The sequence below is a fragment of the Canis lupus genome, chromosome 18 (assembly GCF_048164855.1).
Source record: "Canis lupus baileyi chromosome 18, mCanLup2.hap1, whole genome shotgun sequence".
Taxonomy (NCBI): Eukaryota; Metazoa; Chordata; class Mammalia; order Carnivora; family Canidae; genus Canis; species Canis lupus.
Genome location: NC_132855.1, coordinates 42,870,055 through 42,892,672, shown reverse-complemented (window position 1 = coordinate 42,892,672; position 22,618 = coordinate 42,870,055). Strand labels below are relative to the sequence as shown.

The window sequence follows — 22,618 nt, the reverse complement described above, 5'->3', positions numbered from 1 at the left end:
CAGTTTACAAAGGAACACTTCTAAGTTTATACCAAAACTCATCACCAAATAACCTGATAAACTTGTCTTTTAGCACTTTTGTGAACAATCTTAAGAAACTTCCTTTTGGATAAAAAATGTCCCTCAAACTTGCTGTGTACTCAAGAGTATATAGATATCTTTTATTAGGAAAAAGAGTATGAAGCTTTAAGCATAAAATTTAAGGAAGCTTACCGGGAAATATATTTTTACAGCTAAAAACTTGGGGACATGTCTTATCCACTTACCACCTAGCAGTGTTTCTTGATCTTTAGAACTTTACTTGGGACTTAAAGGAAGCTGATAAGAACACAGCTATTTTTAAGTAAAATAGCTATTTATTCAGCCTCTTGTCATGCCAAAATGTTTTGTGCATATATCACTATAATTAGCACACCCTCTGTAACAGGCAAAATTGTACATCAAATTATATTTCATGTTACCTGATTATATAAAAATGTAAAGTGAAAATGATTTATCAATTCCTTTTAACATTACTAGTAAACAATTCAGCAGTAGATATGAGGCACAAAATCTTAGTAAAATATGACACAGGAAGAGCAATAATGTAATTCTCACTTAACTTGTCATCATTTGTTATGAATATACAAAGACAAATTTCTAAAATGTTATATTTACTAAGATTCTGGCAATAGCTTTATGTAACAAGACACAGCATACCAGGCCTGCCATTCAATTGTTTATGGTTAAGTCTCAGCTTCAATATGAAGCTGTTAAAAAAAAAAAAAAATCAAAAGCTTGCTTTGTTTACATGCTAAGTATCTTGGCAAGTATGCCATTAAACACAGTAAGGAATTTAAGATAGCAAGAATAAAGAATTAATAAAAGCTAAACATTGCAGCCTAAACAAAATTCTTACAAAAATAAAATAACTATCACTGGTTACATAAAATTTTCCTGACTGGTTAAAACTTAACAGTATAAAACATGCATTTTAAATCTTTAGCTATCAAGTTCAAAAAGTACCAGTGTCTATTTTAAATGATTCTTCTCCAAAGCCAAAGTTGTAGTCAAAATTAATTCAAATGTTATAACACATTCTAATGCTAAAAAACATTCAGTATTATTGAAGTGGAGGTAAATCCCAGAGCTTCTGGAGCTCTGTCATGCTGCAAAGGGCTGTTTCTCTGGTTCACTCAAAGCAGCAAACGACAAAGTCCAAAGATGTCTAGGGGCAAGATGGCTATACCCAGCTCTGACCTCCCCATGAAGCATGGCTACTATGTCCACAAAAATAGGATGTGTGAGGATAAAAGGCACACTATTCTGCTAGCTAAAGAGATAGCAAACCACCCCCCAACCCTAAAAGCTCCTTCCCCAGGTAAATAAAAGTATATAAGGGGAAAAAATTAAAATACATTTATCTACAGAATAAGGATTTTGAAGTATCAATGTGATCCCTATTTCAAAAATGTTAACTAGAATTATCTGGTCATTGCTAATTACATCTTAGTGATGTATCCAGATTCGATTTCTGTTGATTTATCAATAGATACTTCTAGTCAAAAATATTAACTTTATCCCCAAATATCTTAACCACTAGCACAACTGCAATGTATTATCTCCCCGAGTTGTTAAGCACTGGAAGAGAAAAAAATAGATGTTCAAGCAGCAGGCAACAATTATGGCCCTTTCACACAGCGGCACCCGAGTGGCTACTGAATAGTCCAGGAATAATTCTAAAAACAAGAAAATTCATGCATTTTAGTAATTATGTCATAATTTTCACAGTTGAAATTTCCTTAGACATTGCACTTTCTTTATAAGGGAATCCTGATTTTTCTTAATGTTACGGTGAGTCAGGACTTGAACTAGCAGCCTTCTTTTTCTTCTTCTTACTGTGTTTCTTATGCTTCTTTTTCTTTTTTGTTTTTTCCTGTAAAGATAGTTCCCGGTTAGACATTTCTGCAGGAAAGTACGCAAATTAAAAACAACTTTATCACGGTCCTTTTAAACTACTATATAATTATTTCAAACTATCTAGACAACAAGGGAACTACTCAGAACATTTTTAAAAAGTCTCAATAATCAATAATATGAGGACTTAAGAGTCCTTGATTTTCAAAAAGATAAAAACTAAGTTGTTAGTACAAAAATGTAGCTTTTAAACAAAATTTCCTGTAGAAAATAAATTCTATGAATAATAATATCAACTGCTGTATTATATATTATATAATTTCTTATATAATTTCTAAAGGTGAAGTAATTGTAGTTACTACAAAGAAATCCTCACATCACAGCAAAATACAATTGTTTTTTTATATGACAGTTTTTTGGCAAACAGGTATGTTATACCTGGCATTTTTTAAATAAACAGAAACACAAATTATGTCCTGCCTAAACTGAGCACTATTGTAATTATTAAATTAACAATTAAAATAAACCAACCAAACAACTAACTGGTAACAAAATATTGATGTGCAGCTGAAAAGTCTACTTAGCTTTTAGGTAAAATAAATGCTTTTTCTTTTTAAAAAACTTTTATGTAAGCCCTAAGCCCAATGTGGGGCTTGAACTCACAAACCCAAGATCAAGAGTTTCATACTCTACTGACTGAACCAGCCAGGCACTCAGATGCTTAATTTTTAGAAGCCTAGAAAAAGTAGTCAAATTGTGACTGGATAAAGAGAGCTACAATTTTGCTGAACTCTGACTCTTGTGTTACTTTTTCATAAGAGGATAGTTGACTACACTCTTTTAAAACTACTTTTCTTCTTGGCTTCCACGACACCTCTGTCTGTTGTTTTCTTCCACTGCAAAGACCCCTTCAACTCCTGTGCTGGTTCTTTTTTCTCTGCTTGACCTTTCAGGGCTTCCTTCCTTCCCTTTCCACATGCTCTCTCAGACCCCATGCTTTAAATACCACTTACATACCAAATCTTCATATCTAGTCCTGTGCTCTGAACTCAAGACTGAGAGGTCTACCTGGTTACCTAGCAGGTCTATCTAAAATTACCATAAACAATGCTCAAATCCCCTTAGTAAACGGCACCTCTAATTCATCCTTTTACTTTAGGCAAAGAATCTAAGCTATGTTTGACTCCGCTTTCTGCTTTAACTTCACTCTTTACATCCAAAGCAGCAAGCAAGCAAGCTCTACCGTCTAAGCCCACAACATATTTCAAATCCATCAGACTAGTCCATCTCCATTACTATCACTGTATACAAACAACACCATTCCTCACCTATGTCCACTCAACCTCCTCTGCCAAAGCATTCTAAAAATGTAAAGTTAAGACAGGTCACTTCTTTGTTTAAAATACTCATAATATCTTCCCAGAACATTCTGATGAAAACCCATACACCTTGCTTGTGATACGGCCTCTGCTTATATCTCAACCTCACTGTACGTTATTCCTTTTTTTATTTTCATTTTAAAAAATATTTTATTTACTTATTTATGAGAGACACACAGAGAGAGAGGGGCAGAGACACAGGCAGAGGGAGAAGCAGGCCCCATGCAGGTAGCCCAATGCGGGACTCGATCCTGGGACTCCAGGATCATGCCCTGGGCTGAAGGCAGGTGCTAAACTATTGAGCCACCCAGAGATCTCCGTTATTCCTCTTTTTTTAAAAAAAAAATATTTTATTTATTTATTCATGAGAGACACGGGGGAGGGGGGGTAGGTAGAGACATAGGCAGAGGGAGAAGCAGGCTCCATGCAGAAAGCCAGATGTGGGACTCAATCCTGGAACTCCAGGATCATGCTCTGAGCTAAAGGCAGAAGCTTAACTGTTAAGTCACCAGGTGTCCCTGTTATTCCTCTTTACCTACTAGGTATAAGCTACACTTACCCTTTCAGTTCCTCAAACAAATCAAGCTCATTCCTACCAGAGGTCCTTAGCTCTTTTCTCTGCCTAGGATATTCTTCCTTTGATCTTCACATGATTGGTTCTTTCTGATAAATCCTATTTTAGCTTAATTTTACTTCCCCAGAGAAGCTTTCCCTCTCTAAAGTCACTCTCACATGTCAACCTTTTACCTATCCTATTCCATTGTAATAGCACTACCAACACCAACAGTGCCTGCACAGAGATGCTTAATAAACACATGCTGGCTGAATGCATGAAACAGTGTAGTATGTAAGTATAAATTAGAATTATCCAAAATTAATTAGTATTATGTCTTAATCTGAATCATCTAAAGACCAAAGCAGTCTTCACCCAAATTATTTTTCCATTCAGGAAAGTCTCTTAAATGTTGCCTTCATCTTAAAGTACCTAAAATGTTACTTCTGAGTCATACATTACCAGGTGAATCTATCAGAGAAGGACCCTCATTTTAAGAGCAAGAGAAATTCTGAAAAGGGGAAGTTACCCTCAAACCTACAAAAGATGCCATTCTCATTTTTCTTTTACCCGTTCCTAAGAAAATGCCTTCAAAGGCCATCACCCACACTTAGTTCTCCTAAATTGCTTTAACGATATGGTCTGCAATTACTCTGATATCCATTATCCACATTCCCTAGGTTGGTCTGCTGAAAAGATATCACTTCCATTTTCTTTCCTCTTCCTTCTTTCTCCTTTCATACCTCTCCATCTGCATAAGAGCAGAGCTGGCTTTAGAAATGGTCAAAAGAATCATCTTTATTATTGAAACATTTATATTGTCGCATTCTTGCTTATTTCTCATTGCAGCCTGTGCTAAGAGAGGCTGCTTCTGCTAATGTTACCAGGTTTGTCCAACCTGAAAGTAATTACTATTGAGGATGGAGGGCATCACCATACCTAATATTTCATATTATGGCTTAAAATAGCCAAACAAAAGTTCAAGTTTACTGAATATGGAGTAAAATAAAATGAAATACTGAATAAAATACTGAAATGGGAAACAGATGTTTCCTACCAGATCATTCTTCCTTTCTCCTGAGCCAATTTAATTTGCTCAAGCCCATTAGGTAAAGTAGAATACCATACTTTTTCCCGATGAATATTTATTTGGCCTCAGTATATCAAGTTGTGCTTTACCATGATTCACCTTATATCAAACAGAAGAGCTACACTATTGTCATGTAAAAAATATAAGTGATACTTGCTATTACTTTTTCTCGTTCTTCACTGCTTTTCTTCTTTTTTGCTCGTACCTAAAAAGTTTGAATTTTTGTTGAGAAGACAAATATGTAACTTGTACTCAAGACATTTTTTAAATTCCCTACCGTACACCTTACATCTTTAAAATTTATGTGTAAAAAACATTTTGATGATCAAATGCTATTTTAAATACCTTGTTATACTTCAAACTCCTGTTTATATAATGACAAGTCAATGAGAAACATAAAGGAAAGAAAATTAAGATTTTTTAAATTTCTAGAGGGCTTCTCTTAGGTTCCCTTTCAGCACAAAAAAAAAAAAATAAAAAAATAAATAAATAAATAAATAAATAAATAAATAATAAAAAAAAAAGGGCAGTTAGGAACAGTGGGTAAAAAGCATGAGCTCTGAAATAAAACAGACCAAGCTCTGAATCCTACCTCTGCTATGTATTACCCTCAGTTTCATCATCTGTAAAATCGAGATAATATCCATCCTCCAGGGGAAGTGCATGGAATAAAGTTAAGTATTTCTCTTACTCTTTGGTGTTTAAATGGTAGCTATATGCACGGCGTACTCAGTATTAACCAATGGATTAAAATCCTTTTAAGTAACATTTATTACCCCATTACTGGGCAGCCTGGGTGGCTCAGCGGTTTGGCGCCGCCTGCAGCCCAGAACATGATCCTGGAAACTCAGGATCGAGTTCCGCGTTGGGCTCCCTGCATGGGGCCTGCTTCTCCCTCTGCCTGTGTCTCTGCCTCTCTCTCTCTCTCTCTGTCTCTCATGAATAAATAAATAAAATCTTAAAAAAAAAAAAGTTTTATTACCCCATTATTATTTTATATTAATCTTTTGAAGTGTACATTGGATTTAAGACTAAACTGAAAGTTCCTAAAGCTTATGCATATTTAATGTTAAGTCCAAGTGTAATATATATTAAGATTAGTGCTCTAGAGGAACTTAAGAAATTACTGTTTTTTGTTGTTATTCTTGTAACAATGACTGGGGATGGTAGTAGTTATGACTGCAACCAATATAGCCAGCTTGACAGGGGATGCTGTCATGTGACATCCAAGACCACCTTGACATGACTTTTAGACAGCCTGCCAGACATTCCATGTAATAAATCCATTTATAGTACAGAGGCTAATTTTTAAAAAAGATTTTATTTATTTATTCATGAGAGACACATAGAGAGAGAGAGGTATAGACAAAGGCAGAGGAAGAAGCAGGCTCCATGCAGGTAGCCTGATGCAGGACTCGATCCCAGGACTCTGGGATCATGCCCTGAGCCAAAGGCAGATGCTCAACCATTGAACCACCCAGGTGTCCCTACAAAGCTAAATTTATTGTGATATGAACACAAAGTATTTTGTACAGGGTTTTAAGATACAATGAGTGTCCCAGAAATGCAAAATCATAGAAATATAGGGAAGACTGTATTTTGTTTCATTCATTCAGAGGTTCACTGAGAATTGTTCATCATTTTGGAAAATGTCATTGATGACAATACCACTGTACAGTTTTTGAAAGGCATATGTAATGTACCGCTACAGCTTGAATTTTGTTGCCTTAAGGTTTTGTCTTCCAGTTATCACACTCAAGCATTTAAGCACTGAAATACAATTCAGTAAAATCATATACTAATATTTTCTTATATTTCTTTTTAAATTTTTAAGGGGATATTAGTATAAAATGTGTAGATTATGTACATTACATACACTCCAGTTTCAATTCAATTCACTTCCAATTCAATTTCATTTCAGGGGGCATTATAAAATACTGCTACAAAAGAGGGGGGCAATAGGTCCTATTTTACAAATGAGGAAACCAAGTCCGAGAGAAATACTTTAAAGATGATAACTTACAGACCTAAAATTAACTAAGAATGGACTCTTATTCTAATAGAGTTCAAAAAAATCTAAGATAGGAACATCAGAGCTGAAAAGGACTATAGAGACTACCTAATTCTACTTCCTAACTTTATAGATAGGAAAAGAACCACACCAACATTTCTGATTTACTTCATTGCCATTCTACTCCCTTACTAGTAGTAGTCCCAAACAGAAACAAGGGACTGCTGGGTTTCAATACACTACATATCAAAAAGCATGTCATGTAATCAAAATACCAGTATACTAAAAAGTAAATATTAGAAGAATAAAAATAATATAGCTCAGAGTAGAGATTTGTAAATATGGATAATTATTATATTAGTTATATAATCATCCTCTAGAAAATGAAAAACCCATTCTGAAATGGAACAACTTCCATTTCTATTTCACTGTACACATAAAAGAGGAGTAAATTGAATATTCATGAAGTATTTCTTTCTACTGACTTGTATTTATTAAAAACAAATAATTAAACATTTTAAAGTGAAGAAAATGGATTCGATCATATACTTACCTCCTCAATATAATCTGATTCTGATAAGGACTCAGATGATAATGGTTTATCTTCAGGATACATCTTTCTTTTTTTGCTGAGTCCTTTAATGTCCTAAGAAAAATAAATACACGTGTAGGCAAACTGGATTTAAACAATAAAAAAGAACAAAATAAACACACATATCTTGATCAAATAGATGTAAGACCACGTCACACAAATTTTATTAATAACTTTTCAATTATCACAAAAATTATCTCATTTTCATCTTAGATATGTCTAAAATTGATGCCATTTACCATCTTTAATTCCAATAAAATAACGCTTTTATTAGATAACCTGAAAGGAAATAACTACATGTCCACTGAGATGTAATATCTTCCTTATTTTCTTTCTTTTTAAAAACAGTATTTATTTAAGTAACATGTACACCCAACCTGAAACTCAAACTCATGACCATGAAATCAAGTCACATGCTCTTCCTATTGAGCCAGCCAGGAACTACCTTATTTTCTTGTTTGCTTTTAATTTTAATTTTTATTTGTTAAAGATTTTATTTATAGGGGATCCCTGGGTGGCTCAGTGGTCTAGCGCTTTGGCCCAGGGCGCGATCCTGGAGTCCCGGGATCGAGTCCCGCGTCAGGCTCCTGGCATGGAGCCTGCTTCTCCCTCCTCCTGTGTCTCTGCCTCTCTCTCTCTCTCTCTCTCTCTCTCTCTCTATGTCTATCATAAATAATAAATTAAAAAAATATTAAAAAAAGATTTTATTTATTTATTCATGAGAGCCACAGAAAGAGAGGTAGAGACATAGGCAGAGAGGAGAGAAGCAGGCACCATGCAAGGAGCCCGACGTGGGACTCAATCCTTTGGCCCTGAGCCAAAGGCAGACGCTCAACCGCTGAGCCACCCAGGCGTCCCTTATTTGTTTTTAAATATTTTATTTAGGGCAGTATGAGTGGCTCAGTGGATTAGCGCTGCCTTCAGCCCAGGGTGTGATCCTGGAGTCCTGGGATTGAGTCCCACATCGGGCTTCCTGCGTGGAACCTGCTTCTCTCTCTGCCTGTGTCTCTGCCTTTCTTTCTCTCTCTCTCATGAATAAATAAAGTCTTTTTTTAAAAAAATACTTTACTTATTTATTTGACAGAAAGAACCAGAGAGCACAATGATGGGAATAGCAGAGGGAGCAAGAGAAGTAGGCTCCCCACTGAGCAGGGACCCTGATGTGGGGCTCAAGCCCAGGACCCTGGGATCATGACCTGAGCTGAAGGCAGATGCTTAACCAACTGAGCCACTCAGGCACCCTCCTTTTCTTTAATTATACATTATAGAACTGTAAAGAGTCATAAGAAACCATACAGATAGTGAGTCATAAGAAACCAAACAGTAAAGAGTCAGAAGAAACCACAGATAGTGTAGGGATGCACCTGGGTGGCTCAGTGGTTGAGCTCCCTCTGTGGAGAGCCTGCTTCTCCCTCTGCTTATGTCTCTCTCATAAATAAAATCTTTAAAAAATAAATAAAATAAAATAAAATCTCTGTAGGAATAGTTTTCTGATCTTTTAACCTTTGACAATGAATTTAAAAATTCCCTTAAATCAACACAAAATGCTGTAAGCAAAGGAAACAAATTTCTCAAGTTAAAAGGAAGAACACATTATTGTTAACTTCGAGAAGCAAATGAAATACTGTATGACAGACTAAAGGTTAATATAAAATTATAATTACCTTTTCTTTCTCATTTGCATCCTTTGACTTCTTTTTCTTTTTTAAACTATCCTATACAAACACATATATACATATCAATTTTAAATGTAAAAGAGCATAAGGACAAAAACAGCAAAAAAGTGATTTGCGCTATGACTAAAAAAAAGTTATTTCAATACCAGAATTTTATTCTGAAAATAAAGGAGAAATGTATGTTGCATATAATATGTGCTTGTAAGGAAATGAGGCTTCGTCCTTTATCTGCCTGTATTATCAAATCTTTATATACCTAAAATGACAATATCTGTAATAACCACATGGTTTCTTTTAAAATAAGACCTAATGCCATTTACCTATTTTTGCCTGTCGTGGTCATATGCACTGAGGTTCTAATTCACACTGTCCTCAGACATCCACTAATCTGATTTTACTGATTCTACTCTCCCTATAAGGAGGAGAGGTAAGAATTTCTGCTTTTGATTCTTTCGGTCCTAGCCATTAACCACCTGAGCCTACTGTATCCATAAAGTGGATGAGGGTTGTTGAGAGGATTGATTTAATATGTCAAGTGCTTAGAACTGTGCCTAACACAGTAGGCATTTGATAAAGCTTATCTATCAGTATCATTAGATTGGATCTTAAAAGACAAAGAGAAAACCAACATTTACTGAATACTTTCTAGATGCTGGGCGTTTTGTCAGAAGAAATCATACTAGAACAAGTAGAGATTTGCTCCCAAACCAGACAGCTATTTTGTTCTCCTGGGAACCTATGATAGTGTTTATCAAACTGAGGTCCAAGGACACCCCTATATCAGAATCATAGAGGACATCTGTTAAAAATGTAGAATTCTGAGCCTAAGCAGACTTACTAAATCAGACTCTCAAGATGAGGCCCAGGAATCTACAATTTTATTTCAACCTGCATGTATTTCTTATTACCTCGGACATTTGAGAGCCAATTATGTTTCACAAATCTGGACAGCACAGAGCAGATTTATGTGTAACGGAAAGAACACTGGGCCAGATAATGGAGTATGTGTTTTTCTCTGAATTCTCACTTCTTTATGAAAGTGGGAAAAATAATATCTGCCATGCTTATTATAAAGCTGCCATGGAAATGCTGAGACATGGAGGCATATGTGGAGGTATGAGAACAATACAATGCCATATGTAAGATATTATTAATATATCAATTACGTGGCACAGTGTATCAAAGTACAAAAAATAGCATCTAATTTCTAAACTGAGAGTAATTTAAGACAGGATGACTTAAAAGAAAAACTTAAATAAATATGTTTGCTATACAGAATGTTGCTAATTTGAGTAATTTTACCTTACTGTCCGATTCAGTTTCTGACATGGAGCTTTCAGAAGACTTATGTGAACGGTTCTTCTTTTTCTTTTTCCTTTTCCCTTGTTTTTTATCCTATATAAAACATTTTTAAAAACATTTGCTTTTGGTTTTAAAAATATAATTGATGCATTTTATTAATATCATACCTTTATCAATGAACACATCTTAAATGAAAGAATCAGCTTGTAAATTCATATTTTACTTAATAATTTTTTTAAGGTAAACTTTATACCCAATGTGGGGGTTCGAGCTCACGATCCCAAAATCAAGAGTCACACGCTCTGAGTGAGCTAGATACTCTTTTTAATAAGTACTGGTTAAGGGATCCCTGGGTGGCGCAGTGGTTTAGCGCCTGCCTTTGGCCCAGGGCGTGATCCTGGAGACCCGGGATCGAATCCCATGTCAGGCTCCCGGTGCATGGAGCCTGCTTCTCCCTCTGCCTGTGTCTCTGCCTCTCTCTCTCTCTCTGTGACTATCATAAATAAATAAAAATTAAAAAAAAAATTTTAAAAATAAGTACTGGTTAAAATGTAATTTATACTAACCTTCCTGTTTTATAAAAAAAGAAAAGTCCAGTAATATGAGTCACATGTAACCTGTAGCATTTAGTCAAACAGTATTTTAGCTTTTTAACTCCATTTCACAGAATTTCATAGAAGATATTTTTAAGAGATTAAAGACAAATGTAGGAACCTAAATATATATATATACATATATATTAATATTTAAATATCTAGTTATTTATTCATGTCAGTGCTCTCAGTTATGGATAATTAACCAAAACATGGAAGTCAACATTTCTAACAGATATTCCATAATGGATTTCCACTTACCTCATCGTCAGAATCCGAAGAACTGCTGGAAGAATCAGAGCTTGATGAAGAAGAAGATGAATACTTGACCAAGCACAAAACAATTAAAGCTTGTGAGATGCAGGAATTTTTTTCTTATCACTAAGTCTTTCAAATACTCAACAAAAGCAATCTAGCGTCTGAGAGATATCATATTTGAGACTTAAATATCAAAATGTTTTATGTCACAGTCTCTTAAACACAGGAAAAAGGCTAAACAAGGTAACAACAGATATACCAATGGTAGTCAATTCCCCCCCCCGCCCCTCTCTCTCCCTGACAGCAATAGAGGAGTTACTAGGTTATTAGGAGTTTGGTACTTTTCTTTATACTGCTAATTGAACAAAACCCACTCGTAACTATCAAAGGACTTCAAGGCTCCTTGAATCATTTACAGTTACCATACAGATCATATAAATCATTCTTACTTTTCTTGTAGGCTCTTAATTGTAACATTTAGAAGAATGGAAAACTTTTGCTCACCCTACCAGATTTCTTCTTTTCTTTTTTCTTTCTCTAAAAGTAAACAAATAAAGTACAAATCTAAATAAGTTGGTGTGAGTTTTTAAAATTATCTACTGATAGTAGTACACAGATTATGAAAACACAAATGTGACATTAAGAACAGCATTAAGCTCAAAAAAGTATTACCTGTCTTTTTTTGGATGAGCTCTCACTTCCACTTAATAATTTCTCCCTGTGTTTTTCTAGTTCTTTCTTCCAGTTCTGCAAAAAGGTTATAAACAACATCAGAAGCTATCTATCCCCTCTAATACACCTGATATAGACAGCCACTAACTTCCCTCTCTTCTCTACCTCTCACCATCTCAGCCTCTTAGCACAAGGAAAAGGTACTCCAGGTGCCAGAACCCTGTCACCAAAGGACCCTTTACTAGCTCTTTTCTTTCGTTCTCTCTTGAAATAGAGAGAGAGAGAGCGCGAGAGAGCGCGCGCTTATGTAAGCAAGCAAGCAAGCAGGGAGGGATTGGGGGGGAGGGGAGGACAGGAACAATGATACTCCTAGCTGAGCCTGGAGCCTGACATGGGGCTCCATCCCATGATACTGAGATCATGACTTGAGCTGAAATCAAGAATTGGCTGCTTAACTGACTGAGCCATCGAGGCACCACCCACAAGCTCTTTTCAAAGAGGATAGTAAAGAGTGGGAATTCTCCACTGTATATTGAGAGGACTAGGTATTATCACTGAGGCTGAGAACTTTTTTTTTTTTAACAAAGATGATTAGATTCTCTTTCCAGATAGTATCTATCTATCCATATATTTTTTAAAAGTTTTAAGTAATCTCTCTACCCAACATGGGGCTCAAACTCATAACCCTGAGTCCAAAAGTTGCTTGCTCTACCAGCTAAACCAGCAAGACAACCCTGAATTAATCTATATTGTAGCTGAAATACTACATACATGTTTATAATCAAAACAGGCAAACATCATGGTATTCCCAGGGAAATATGGGGGCATGGGAAGACAAAGAGAAGAACCTAATACTTAGAAAACCTAAGATGACATACATTACTATGATACAGTTTTCCTTTTTATTTTAAAGAAATCATACATTTGGGGTGCCTATTTTTTTCAAACAGGTATTATTTACAAACCTCATTCATTTTTTCTTCAAATTCAGCCAATGCCTTGGAGCCTTTCTTCTTCTTTTCTAGTTGTTCTTTCACTTCTTCCCTTAAAAAATAGAATATACAAATAAGTTTTCAAGCAGTTCAAATGAGAGATGGATGCTTATAAACAAAACAAAACTCTCCTAAATAAAATTTTCTTAATATCCTAATAAACCTCCATTTCAGTGTTGATACATTAAAAATTTTTTCACATCCTTGTAAATCAATTATCATTAATACAGTCTGTCAGATACCACTGAGATATCATTTCTTTTCTAAGCATGGATTATAAAAGCTAACACACCAAACATCTGAGCACTTAATGTAAGTGGCACTGTTTTTAATACATTTTCCTTTAATCCTCATAATAATCCTGTGAGAAAACACAGTATTATTACCCCAATTTTCCAGATAAAAAAGAGAAGCTTGAGGAAGGTAAGAAATCTGCCTAGGGTCCCAAAGCTAGCAGTTTTAGTGTTAGGGTGAGCTAATGTCTATTTAAACTATTCTATTTTATTACTAAAATTCTATTTATAATGTATCTCACATACTATACAGAAAAGGGGTGACATAGCATGCCTGACTATTTATTCTCAGAAAGGCCTGCTTAAGTTTGGCTCTGGCTGGCATCTGGGAACTTGGATTTTGGAAAGGTCCTTACCATTTCCTCCTAAGAGTGGCTCACTGTGCCAGTCTGCACAAATACTACCGTTGAGGCTGAGCACCTGCATTCTTTCTGGGAGTCTGGAATTTTGGCACTTGACAGGCAGAGGCTGACAGGTCCCAGTAAAAACCCCGGGCACAGGAGACTCTAATGAACTCCCCTGGTTGGCAACATCTCATATGTGTTAAGACAACTCATGGTGAGGGGATTAAGTGTGTCCTATGTGACTCCATAGGAGAAGAAACCCTGGATATCTAAGCCTACTCTCCTCCAGACTTCACCTCATGCATCCTTTCCCTTTGCTGATTGTGGCTGGTACCCTTTGTAATAAATCTTACCTAAGAGTACATCTGTCTGGGAGCCCTTCTAGCAAATTGCCTAAGAGTTGTCTTAGGGGAACTCTGACACACATAATATACTTGCTTGAGCCCTTCTAGCAAATTGCCTAAGAGTTGTCTTAGGGGAACTCTGACACACATAATATACTTGCTTGAGCATTTTCTTAAAGTTCATTTCTTCTCTCCAATTTTAAAGGTAAAACATATTTTGTTTTGGGATAATCTTCTGGTATGTGGCAATAGTCAACAATAGCACTCATGAATACTCTAAGAGGTAGATAGGGCTTACTATCTATTTAACCCAAAGGAAAGATTCCCTGTTATATGTAAGCACAACTTTCAACTATAGTTGCCCAGCTTTTAGGGGCACTTAGAACGATTATGAAGCTAACAACTGTGAAGTTTGTCATAAGTTATCTTAGGAGCTACTCAAGAGAGCAAATAAAAACCCAAAAAACAATTTAAAACAGAAATTTTACTATGGGAAATTCTAACTTATTGAAAAGCCACCAGATAAGAATAGAAACATGACCTAACATTATCCTTCCTAACATCTAGTTACATCTCAATGAAAGGCAAAATTAGTCAAACCTACCATTTTAAATAGCTTAAAACACTGCAAGGTTAAGGTCTCTTTAGGGGATAGAGAAGATACCAATATGAAAAAGATAACTGGTAGCTCTTTAACTACACAGGATGTGGGTTCTCAAACATTTGCTTTACACTGATGATGCATGTGTTTCATACATTGAAAAGAAAGCACCTATGAATATCACTTCAAAAAATTACATATGTGACAATTGCTTTGCAAGGACTAAAAGTTGTAACAGTAACCTTTAAAAAGTTTATGAAAATAAATGTTTAAATTGTTTCACTAATACCAGGTAGGCCTTGGTCGATTTAGATAATCTTGGATTGTTGGCCCCGAAGACTGGATTGGACCCCTTGATCTGGCCATTGCTATTGGGTTCATATAGGCCTTGAGGAAAGAACAAAAATTAACACAATTAAAAAAAATCAAAAATGCAAATGCTCATTTACTCACCAAGCATTCCTTATTTTAAATGCATAGTATACCTAACTAAGCATGAACACTTTGACTAGCCAAATTTTCATTACAAAAAATAAATTTAATGCTCTACTAAGTCTCACAAGTTTGGGAGATGAGTAATACCGCTATTTCATAGAAAAAAAAAATTCTTTTTTACCAGAGATTTAATGAAAATAATAATGATACTTCTTTCTTACTGTAAGATGACTTTATAATGTTTTCTCCTAAAGCTCAATAACCCCGTAAGGCTGATAACATTATGCTCATTAGCAGATGAAGAAACTCAGTTGCAAAGAAGTTAAAGCTCTAATTTTAAACTCATTGTTTATTCTACTATATCTTTAATCTCAGGAAATAGTATGCCATACTGATGGCAATTTTACTTGCCAATTGTTAATACCAAAAATCAAATTATGCACAGACAGCAAAAGAAAAAACAAATAAATAGGACTTTATCAAAATTAAAACATTTGTGTATCAAAGAACACTACCAAAAGAGCAAAAAGACAATCCACAGAATGGGGAAAATATTTGCAACTCATCCATCTGATATGAAATTAATATCCAGAATGCATAAAGAAATCCTACAACTCAAGAGCAAACACCCAATTAAAAAAGGTTCAATGGACTTGAATAAACAACTCTCCAAAAAAGATATTCAAATGTCCAATAGCACATAAACAGATTTTTTTTTTAATTTAAATTCAATTGAGATGTTCAACTCACTAGTGATTGGGGAGATGCAAATCAAACTACAATGAGATGCCACCTTGCATCCATTAAGAGGACTATTATCAAAAACAGAAAATAAAAAGTGCTGTCAAAAATATGGAGAAATTAGAGCCTTTACACATTGCAGGTGAGAATAGAAAACTTGTTTTTCTCATAAAGTTCAATACAGAATGACCATATACAACCCAGCAATTCCACCTCTAAGTGGAATTGAAAAATAATTGAAAACAGGGACTCAAACAGATACTTGTACACTCATGTTCATAGCAGCATTATTCACAATAGCCAAAAGGTGGAAACAGTCCAAATATCCATCTACTGATGAATGGATAAACAAGATGTGGCATATACATACAATGGAATACTATTCAGCCTCAGAAAGAAATGGAATTCGGGCGCCTGGATGGCTAAGTTAGTTAAGCATGCAATTCTTGATACCAGCTCAGGTCGTGATCTCAAGGTCATGAGACCCAGCCCCACGTTCAGTTTCACGCTAGACATGAAGCCTGCTTAAGATTCTCTCTCCCCTCCCTCTGCCCCTCCACTTAAAAAAGAAAAAAAGAAAAAAGAAATGAAAATCTTAAATATCTTAAATAGGCTACAATGTAGGTGAACCTTGGAACATGCTAAGTGAAACAATCTAGACACAAAAGCCAAATATTATATGATTCAATTTCTATGAGGTACTTAGAATAAGCCAATTCATACAAAGATTTTATTTATTTGAGAAAGAGAGAGAAAGAGCGAGAGAGCACGAGCTGCGTGGGAGAAAAGGGAGAAGCAGACTCCCTGCTGAGCAAGACCTTGGGATCATGACCTGAGTTGAAGGTAGATGCTTAACTGACTGAGCCACCCAGGACCACTCTTCCACTTTTTAAATAAAAAAGAATTCTGGTTGAAGATGTCTACTATCCAGGTTGATTTTAAGGCCTTAAACCTAATACTTAATGTTCGCAAAGAATTGAAAGGATATTAATGTATTTGTTGCATTTAACAAAACCTGCGAAAATGAACAGTATTTCCCAAATAACAAATGAGTTCTAGATTTCCAGATTTCTCCAGCAGAGCAAACAATATAAACTATTATAAACAACACATACTGAGAACTACTTCCATTCAACTGGACACTGCTGAGTTAATTACTTGGGAAGAAAAAAAATCCATTAACATTATCTTCTTACAGGCAGGAATTAATGCTAGACCTCTTAATGTCAGGGATTTTTACAGAACCAGGACTAGATGTGAGTATCAAATGCAACTCTCTTTAGAGAGAGGCATATAGTGCCATTTTTTACATCAACTGTTATGTTCTCAAATATTTCATTCAACTGTCTCTGCCAAGAATTTCACTCAGTTCATGCGGAAATATGACAACCAATGAAGGCTGCAATACAGGGGTTGTTGGTTCAACTAATGACACTGACAATCATATTAACCAAAAGCAAGTACAATGTGCAAAGCCAAGTTCATCATTTTTATTTTTTAAATTTTTATTATTTTTAAAGGTTTTATTTATTCATGAGAGACACACAGAGGTAGAGACATAGGCAGAGGGTGAGGCAGGGTTCCTGCGGGGAGCCTGATGTGGGACTTGATCCCAGGGCCTCGGGATCACAACCTGAGCCAAAGGCAGATGCTCAACCACTGAGCCACCCAGGTGCCCCAAGTTCTTGATTTTTAAAACAGGAAATACCTATCATCTTTTCATTTCTCTGATACCATGTCATAATTCTAGCAGCAGTTAAGTATAAATCATCGTAAGTTTAAAACTGTAAAAACTATTTATTTCCAAAGAATGCAAATATATACAAGGATATTCAAAACTAAATTACTAAAATAGGGAAAACTGGAAACCCCCAAGGAGCCATCAAACTGAGATAAAGTATACCCTCAAAATGAAATACTATGCAGCCACTAAAATGAGAAAGATCTACAGTTACTGATACGGAAAGATGTCCAAGATTTCTCAAATGAAAAGCAAAAGCAAGTTTTCAAAATATAAGATACCATTTTAATAAACAGCTATAAATTTCTTAAAAATCCAGATGTACCAAAATGTATAGGCAGATGTTCTCTTCTATCATTTCATACACTTGAGAGATTAAAAAAAAAAACTCATTACCTTTATAAAGAAAAAGAAAAAAAATTACAAACATTATCATAATATTAAATGAAATAAAAATTTAACCATAATACTGCCACTCCAATTCAGAGAGCTGAACTGTCTTCAAGAAAAATTCACCAACAGGGCAGCCCAGGTGGCTCAGTGGTTTAGCACCACCTTCAGCCCAGGGTGTGATCCTAGAGACTGGGGATCGAGTCCCACGTTGGCTGGCTGCATGGAGTCTGCTTCTCCCTCTGCCTATGTCTCTGCCTTTCTCTATGTCTCCCATGAATAAATAAATAAAATATTTAAAAAAATTCACAAAGTACAGTGGTAACTTTTCACTCTAATTAAAAAAAAAAAAATCTGGGGTGCCTGGCTGGCTTAATCAATAGAGCATGCTACTCTTGATCCTGGGGTCATGAGTTTAAGCCTCATGTTGGGTGAAGAGCCTACTTAAAAAAAAAAAAAATCCTAACACATTTACCATGTTTTACAGTCTTCAAATATTCTAGCATGTATTTTAAAGGTACATCAACATTTTTATGTGCTTTAATGTCTACTGTGAAACTGCTTCCCCAAAGCACATAATCAGTCTGTCTTACAATTCACTTCAGAAGAAAATTAAATAGTAAAGTAGTATATTCACATACTAAAGCTATTAATTATAGACAACTTTTTAAAAGATTTTATTTATCTACTTAATGTATTTATTAAAGATCTTATTTATTTATTCAAGAGAGACAGAGAGAGAGAGAGAGAGAGAGAGAGGCAGAGACACAGGCAGAGGGAGAAGCAGGCCCCATGCAGGGAGCCCGATGTGGGACTCGATCCTAGGACCCCAGGATCACCGCCTGAGCCAAAGGCAGATGCTCAACCACTGTGCCACCCAGGCATCCCTTCATTTATTTATTTGACAGAGAGAGAGAGAGAGAGCGAGAGAGCGCGCACACAAGCAGGGCAGCGGGAGAGGGAGGAGCAGGCTTGATTCGAGGATCCTAGAACCAGGACTCAAGCTGAAGGCAGATGCTTACTCTAACCAACTAAGCCACCGAGGGACCCCAGCTACAGACAACTTATGGTACAATCACATGAACCACTTAATGCATTGTCTATGCATTAAGGTTTAACTTTCAGGCTTTTGGCTGAAACATTATCCTTAGTCTGCTTAAGCATATTCCAAATATCTCAATTATTTCCATTGTAATAGCAATATGTAAGTGTATCTTATGCTCATTATCATTAAGCAAAAATGCTTTTTACTGTGCACAATAGAAAGGTTTTTTTTTTTAAAAGGATTTATTTTCTTATAAAGATAAGACCTTTTCACTTATTATGTATCAGTATGAAAAGCAAATGTTCTTCACATTAAGGGGTACGTGGTTAGGCATCAGTTAAAATACAGAAACTGTGCAATTTCTTGAACTCTCTATGACTTAAATCACTTTAAATACCGTGATCTTATAAATCAAACACTCTGTATTCATATGTAGTGAGAAATGTCTGGCTGCAAACTGCTGCATGAGTTTGAGTAACAGAAAACAATCTTTTTTGAAACTCAGGATACTGGGGCACCCAGCTGGTTGTCAGTGGAGCATGCAACTCTTGATCTTGGGGTTTCCAGTTCAAACTCCACGTTGGGTGTAGAGAGTACTTAAAAATAAAATCTTAAAGGGACACCTGGGTGGCTCAGCGGTTGGGCACCTGCCTTTGGCTCAGGGCGTGATCCCAGATTCCAGGGTTCGAGTCCCATATTGGGCTCCTTGCATGGAGCCTGCTTCTCTCTCTGCCTATGTCTCTGCCTCTCTCTCTTTGAGTCTCTCATGAATAAATAAATAAAATCTTAAAATAAAATAAAATCTTAGAAAAGGCAACTTAGGATAGCAAATTGGGCTCAAGGGAATATGTAAGTGGGCAGTACTGAAAAGAGTGATGCAAGAACAAAGTATGCAGAACTTCATTTGTTACTTTGATTACCTATTTTTATCTAGAGGATACATCTGTTTTAGAGGGCACAAAGTGAACAATAAAGAACATGAAGGAACTTCTGGAAAACAATGGGGACAAAGGGTGGCTATCATGAATTTAAGAGCCTTTTACAAATCTTGAGAACTAAAATGTTCAGGTAAAAAAAAAACTGTTCAAGAATATAATATATATATATATATATATATATATAAAGACTATACAATATACAATACCCTGATGTAAAGAATGGACTTCAGGTGAAAATGATGCTTCAAGTTAGGTTCATCAACTGTAACACTACAAAAAAAAATTGTAACAACAAACCACTCTAGAGCAGCTTTGAAAGTAGGGGAGGCTGGGCATGACTGCTAACATGGAATATATGGGAACCTTCTGTACTCACTGCTCCATTTTGCTGTGAATCCAAAATTGCTCTAAAAAGCCAAGTCTATTTAAAAAAAAATTTTTTTTTTTTTTAAAAGTAATCTCTATACCCAACCTGCGGCTTGAATTTAAACCCCTGAGCTCAAGAGTAGCTTGCTCTGCTGACTGCGCCAGCCAGGCACCACAAAGTCAAGTCTTTAAATAAAACAAACAAACAACAAAGCTTTCAACGTGGACTTTGAGTTTTTTAGAAAGCAATTCTCTCATCTTTAGAACTATGCTTTTACCATCAATGGAAGAAGGAAAAAAATGCCATTATTTTCAGAGGCAAATAATTTTATTTAAAACTAAGAGTTATGATGTACTGAACTAAGTATCAGCTGACCCAAGTTTTGGTCCCAGTTTAAGCAGTTCCATCTCCTCCTCTATGAAATGAGGAGAGTAAATGTGACAATCTGTCTTCTAACTCTTGATTTCATGTTTTCATTCCCACAACCTTTCAAATGCAAGCAAAAAATGTTACCAGAACACTGTGCGATGACAACATACTGGGTAATAAGTAGAGCCCAGAGTTATTATCAAAATGTTCTTGTAAATGAAGCTAATTTGAAAAGTTTCGAATGCTTTAAAGGGACGTGGATACCAACACTTCTCCCCAGTAAAAAAACAAACCTCTTAGGCCTCTGCATGAAACTGTATCCAAGGTCTGATGATTTCTAAACATTCAAATCCTCAGTCATTAAAGAATCAAAACACTCAACACCTCAAACCTAAGGATGCTGGGGCACAACACCCTTTCAACTCTATGAAGAATCAGGATACCACGAGGTCTGACCTACAATCAGGGAAGCAGGAGAAAAGAATATTCCTTAACATTGTAATCGAGGTGGGATTCCCGGGGGGCTCAGCGGTTTAGCGCCGCCTTCAGCCCAGGGCCTGATCCTGGAGTCCCGGGGTCGAGTCCCACGTCGGGCTCCCTGCATGGAGCCCGCTTCTCCCTCTGCCTGTGTCTGTGTCTCTGCCCCTCTCTTTCTCTCTCTCTCTCTGTGTGTCTCTCATGAATAAGTAAATAAAATCTTTAAAAAAAGGAAAAAAAGATCAACCCAGGAACTGTAAAGCGGCAACCTAAGCTTACTGCTAATCCCCTAACGCTTCCCGCCGATCCAGTCGGTGATTCATAACGTGGACTTCCCAGACCGACCTAGCAGCCGTGCAGAACGCCTTCCTCCCATCTCCTGCCCAGAGCACCTTCCCTTGAACGCCTTGAGAACCGCGACTCTCCACCGTACGGCATTCCTTATTCCTCCTGCCATGACTTATTCCTGGGTCTCTTTCATCTCCTTCACTAGAACAACAACTCTCAGGCCAAGCACTCCCTGGCCATTTGCCTTTTGCGGCTCCAACTAATCTGCAAAGTTGTGGATTAACAGTGACGCCCCGTTACAGAGGGAGATGCTGAGGCTCAGAGAAGAAAAAGCAACTTGTCCCGGGCACCCGACTCCCGAGGGCTCAAAACTGACCTTCCAGTCTCTGCCCGCCTCCCAAGCCCGCGGTCTGCGCCCTTCATTCCGACACAGGGCCTACTAGGTGCCAGGCAGTGCCGGGAGTGAGGATCCGACTCCGAGCGCCAGGATGCAGGGTCCTGGTCCTCACACCGGCGTCTGCGGGCCGCTAACCCTGGGCGCGCTGCGGGCGGCGGGGGGCGGGTGGGGGGCGCCCGGGCCTCCGCCTCCAGCCCCTGCGCGCGCACCACGGGGCGCGGGGCCGGGGTGGCGACCCCGAGGAGAGGGCGCGTCGCGGCTCTCCGGGGGCCTCACACCTGGGCACGCTAGCCCGGGTGCGGGAGGGAAGGGAGCCGGGGGCACTGCCGGGGGAGCGGCGCGGTTGACCAAAGCAGGGGCGCTGGAGGCAGGGGGAGGGAGGAGAGCGCGGGGGCCCCACGGCGCCAACTGCGCGCAGGGCGCACGCGCGTCTCGGGCCGGCGGGGACGGGGGGCGCTGGGCGGCCCGGCTCGGGGTCCGTGCGCCGCGGCGGACCCCCAGGCCCCGTGGGGAGGAGCAAGGGGCGCCGCTCTCCTCCCCGGGTCCGCGTCGCGCCGCCGTTTTGCCCGCCGGGTACTCACCACCCGATTGTCCCGCTTCCCCATGGTGCAGGGCCGACCGCGCAGCCGGACGCCGACGGAGAGCGGGCCACAGAGCGGCCGGGGAGGGCCCGCCGCAGGTCCCGCGGCCGACTCCGCGCCCGGCCCGCAGAGAGGCGCCGCGCAGGCCGGGCGGCCGCGGCCGGCCACAGCGCCACCTGCCGCTGCGGAGGAGAGGCGGGCGCCGGCCCGGCCCGGCCCGGCCCGCGCTTCCCGGGGCCTCCCGGCGGGCTCC

General features: G+C 37.9%; 1 protein-coding gene across 2 annotated transcripts; it reads right to left on the bottom strand.

The window, feature by feature from the left end:
• Window positions 1–135: 135 nt before the first annotated feature.
• Window positions 136–22,511, bottom strand: FAM133B (family with sequence similarity 133 member B). 2 transcript variants are annotated; one of them, XM_072784198.1, is made up of 11 exons: window positions 22,366–22,511; window positions 14,886–14,983; window positions 12,988–13,066; window positions 12,023–12,097; window positions 11,855–11,887; window positions 11,354–11,416; window positions 10,500–10,592; window positions 9,186–9,236; window positions 7,483–7,575; window positions 5,076–5,123; window positions 136–1,915 (listed from the first exon to the last, which is right to left on the bottom strand). In XM_072784198.1, the coding sequence occupies exons 1-11, from the start codon at window positions 22,387–22,389 to the stop codon at window positions 1,829–1,831; spliced, it is 744 nt and encodes a 247-aa protein (XP_072640299.1). In that variant the 5' UTR covers window positions 22,390–22,511; the 3' UTR covers window positions 136–1,828. The 2 variants fall into 2 exon arrangements, with proteins under 2 accessions (XP_072640299.1, XP_072640300.1); XM_072784199.1 differs by lacking the exon at window positions 22,366–22,511 and adding an exon at window positions 21,764–21,948.
• Window positions 22,512–22,618: the final 107 nt, after the last annotated feature.

What these genes read in the sequence shown, in the direction of transcription:
- FAM133B (XM_072784198.1), bottom strand. Translation starts at nt 22,389, where the DNA reads ATGGGGAAGCGGGACAATCGGGTG. An exon ending in GGAAGCGGGACAATCGGGTG is followed by an intron (nt 14,984 to 22,365) that starts GTGAGTACCCGG and finishes TCTTTCCTCAAG; the next exon opens with GCCTATATGAACCCAATAGC. An exon ending in ATGCAAATGAGAAAGAAAAG is followed by an intron (nt 7,576 to 9,185) that starts GTAATTATAATT and finishes TATTTTTCTTAG; the next exon opens with GACATTAAAGGACTCAGCAA.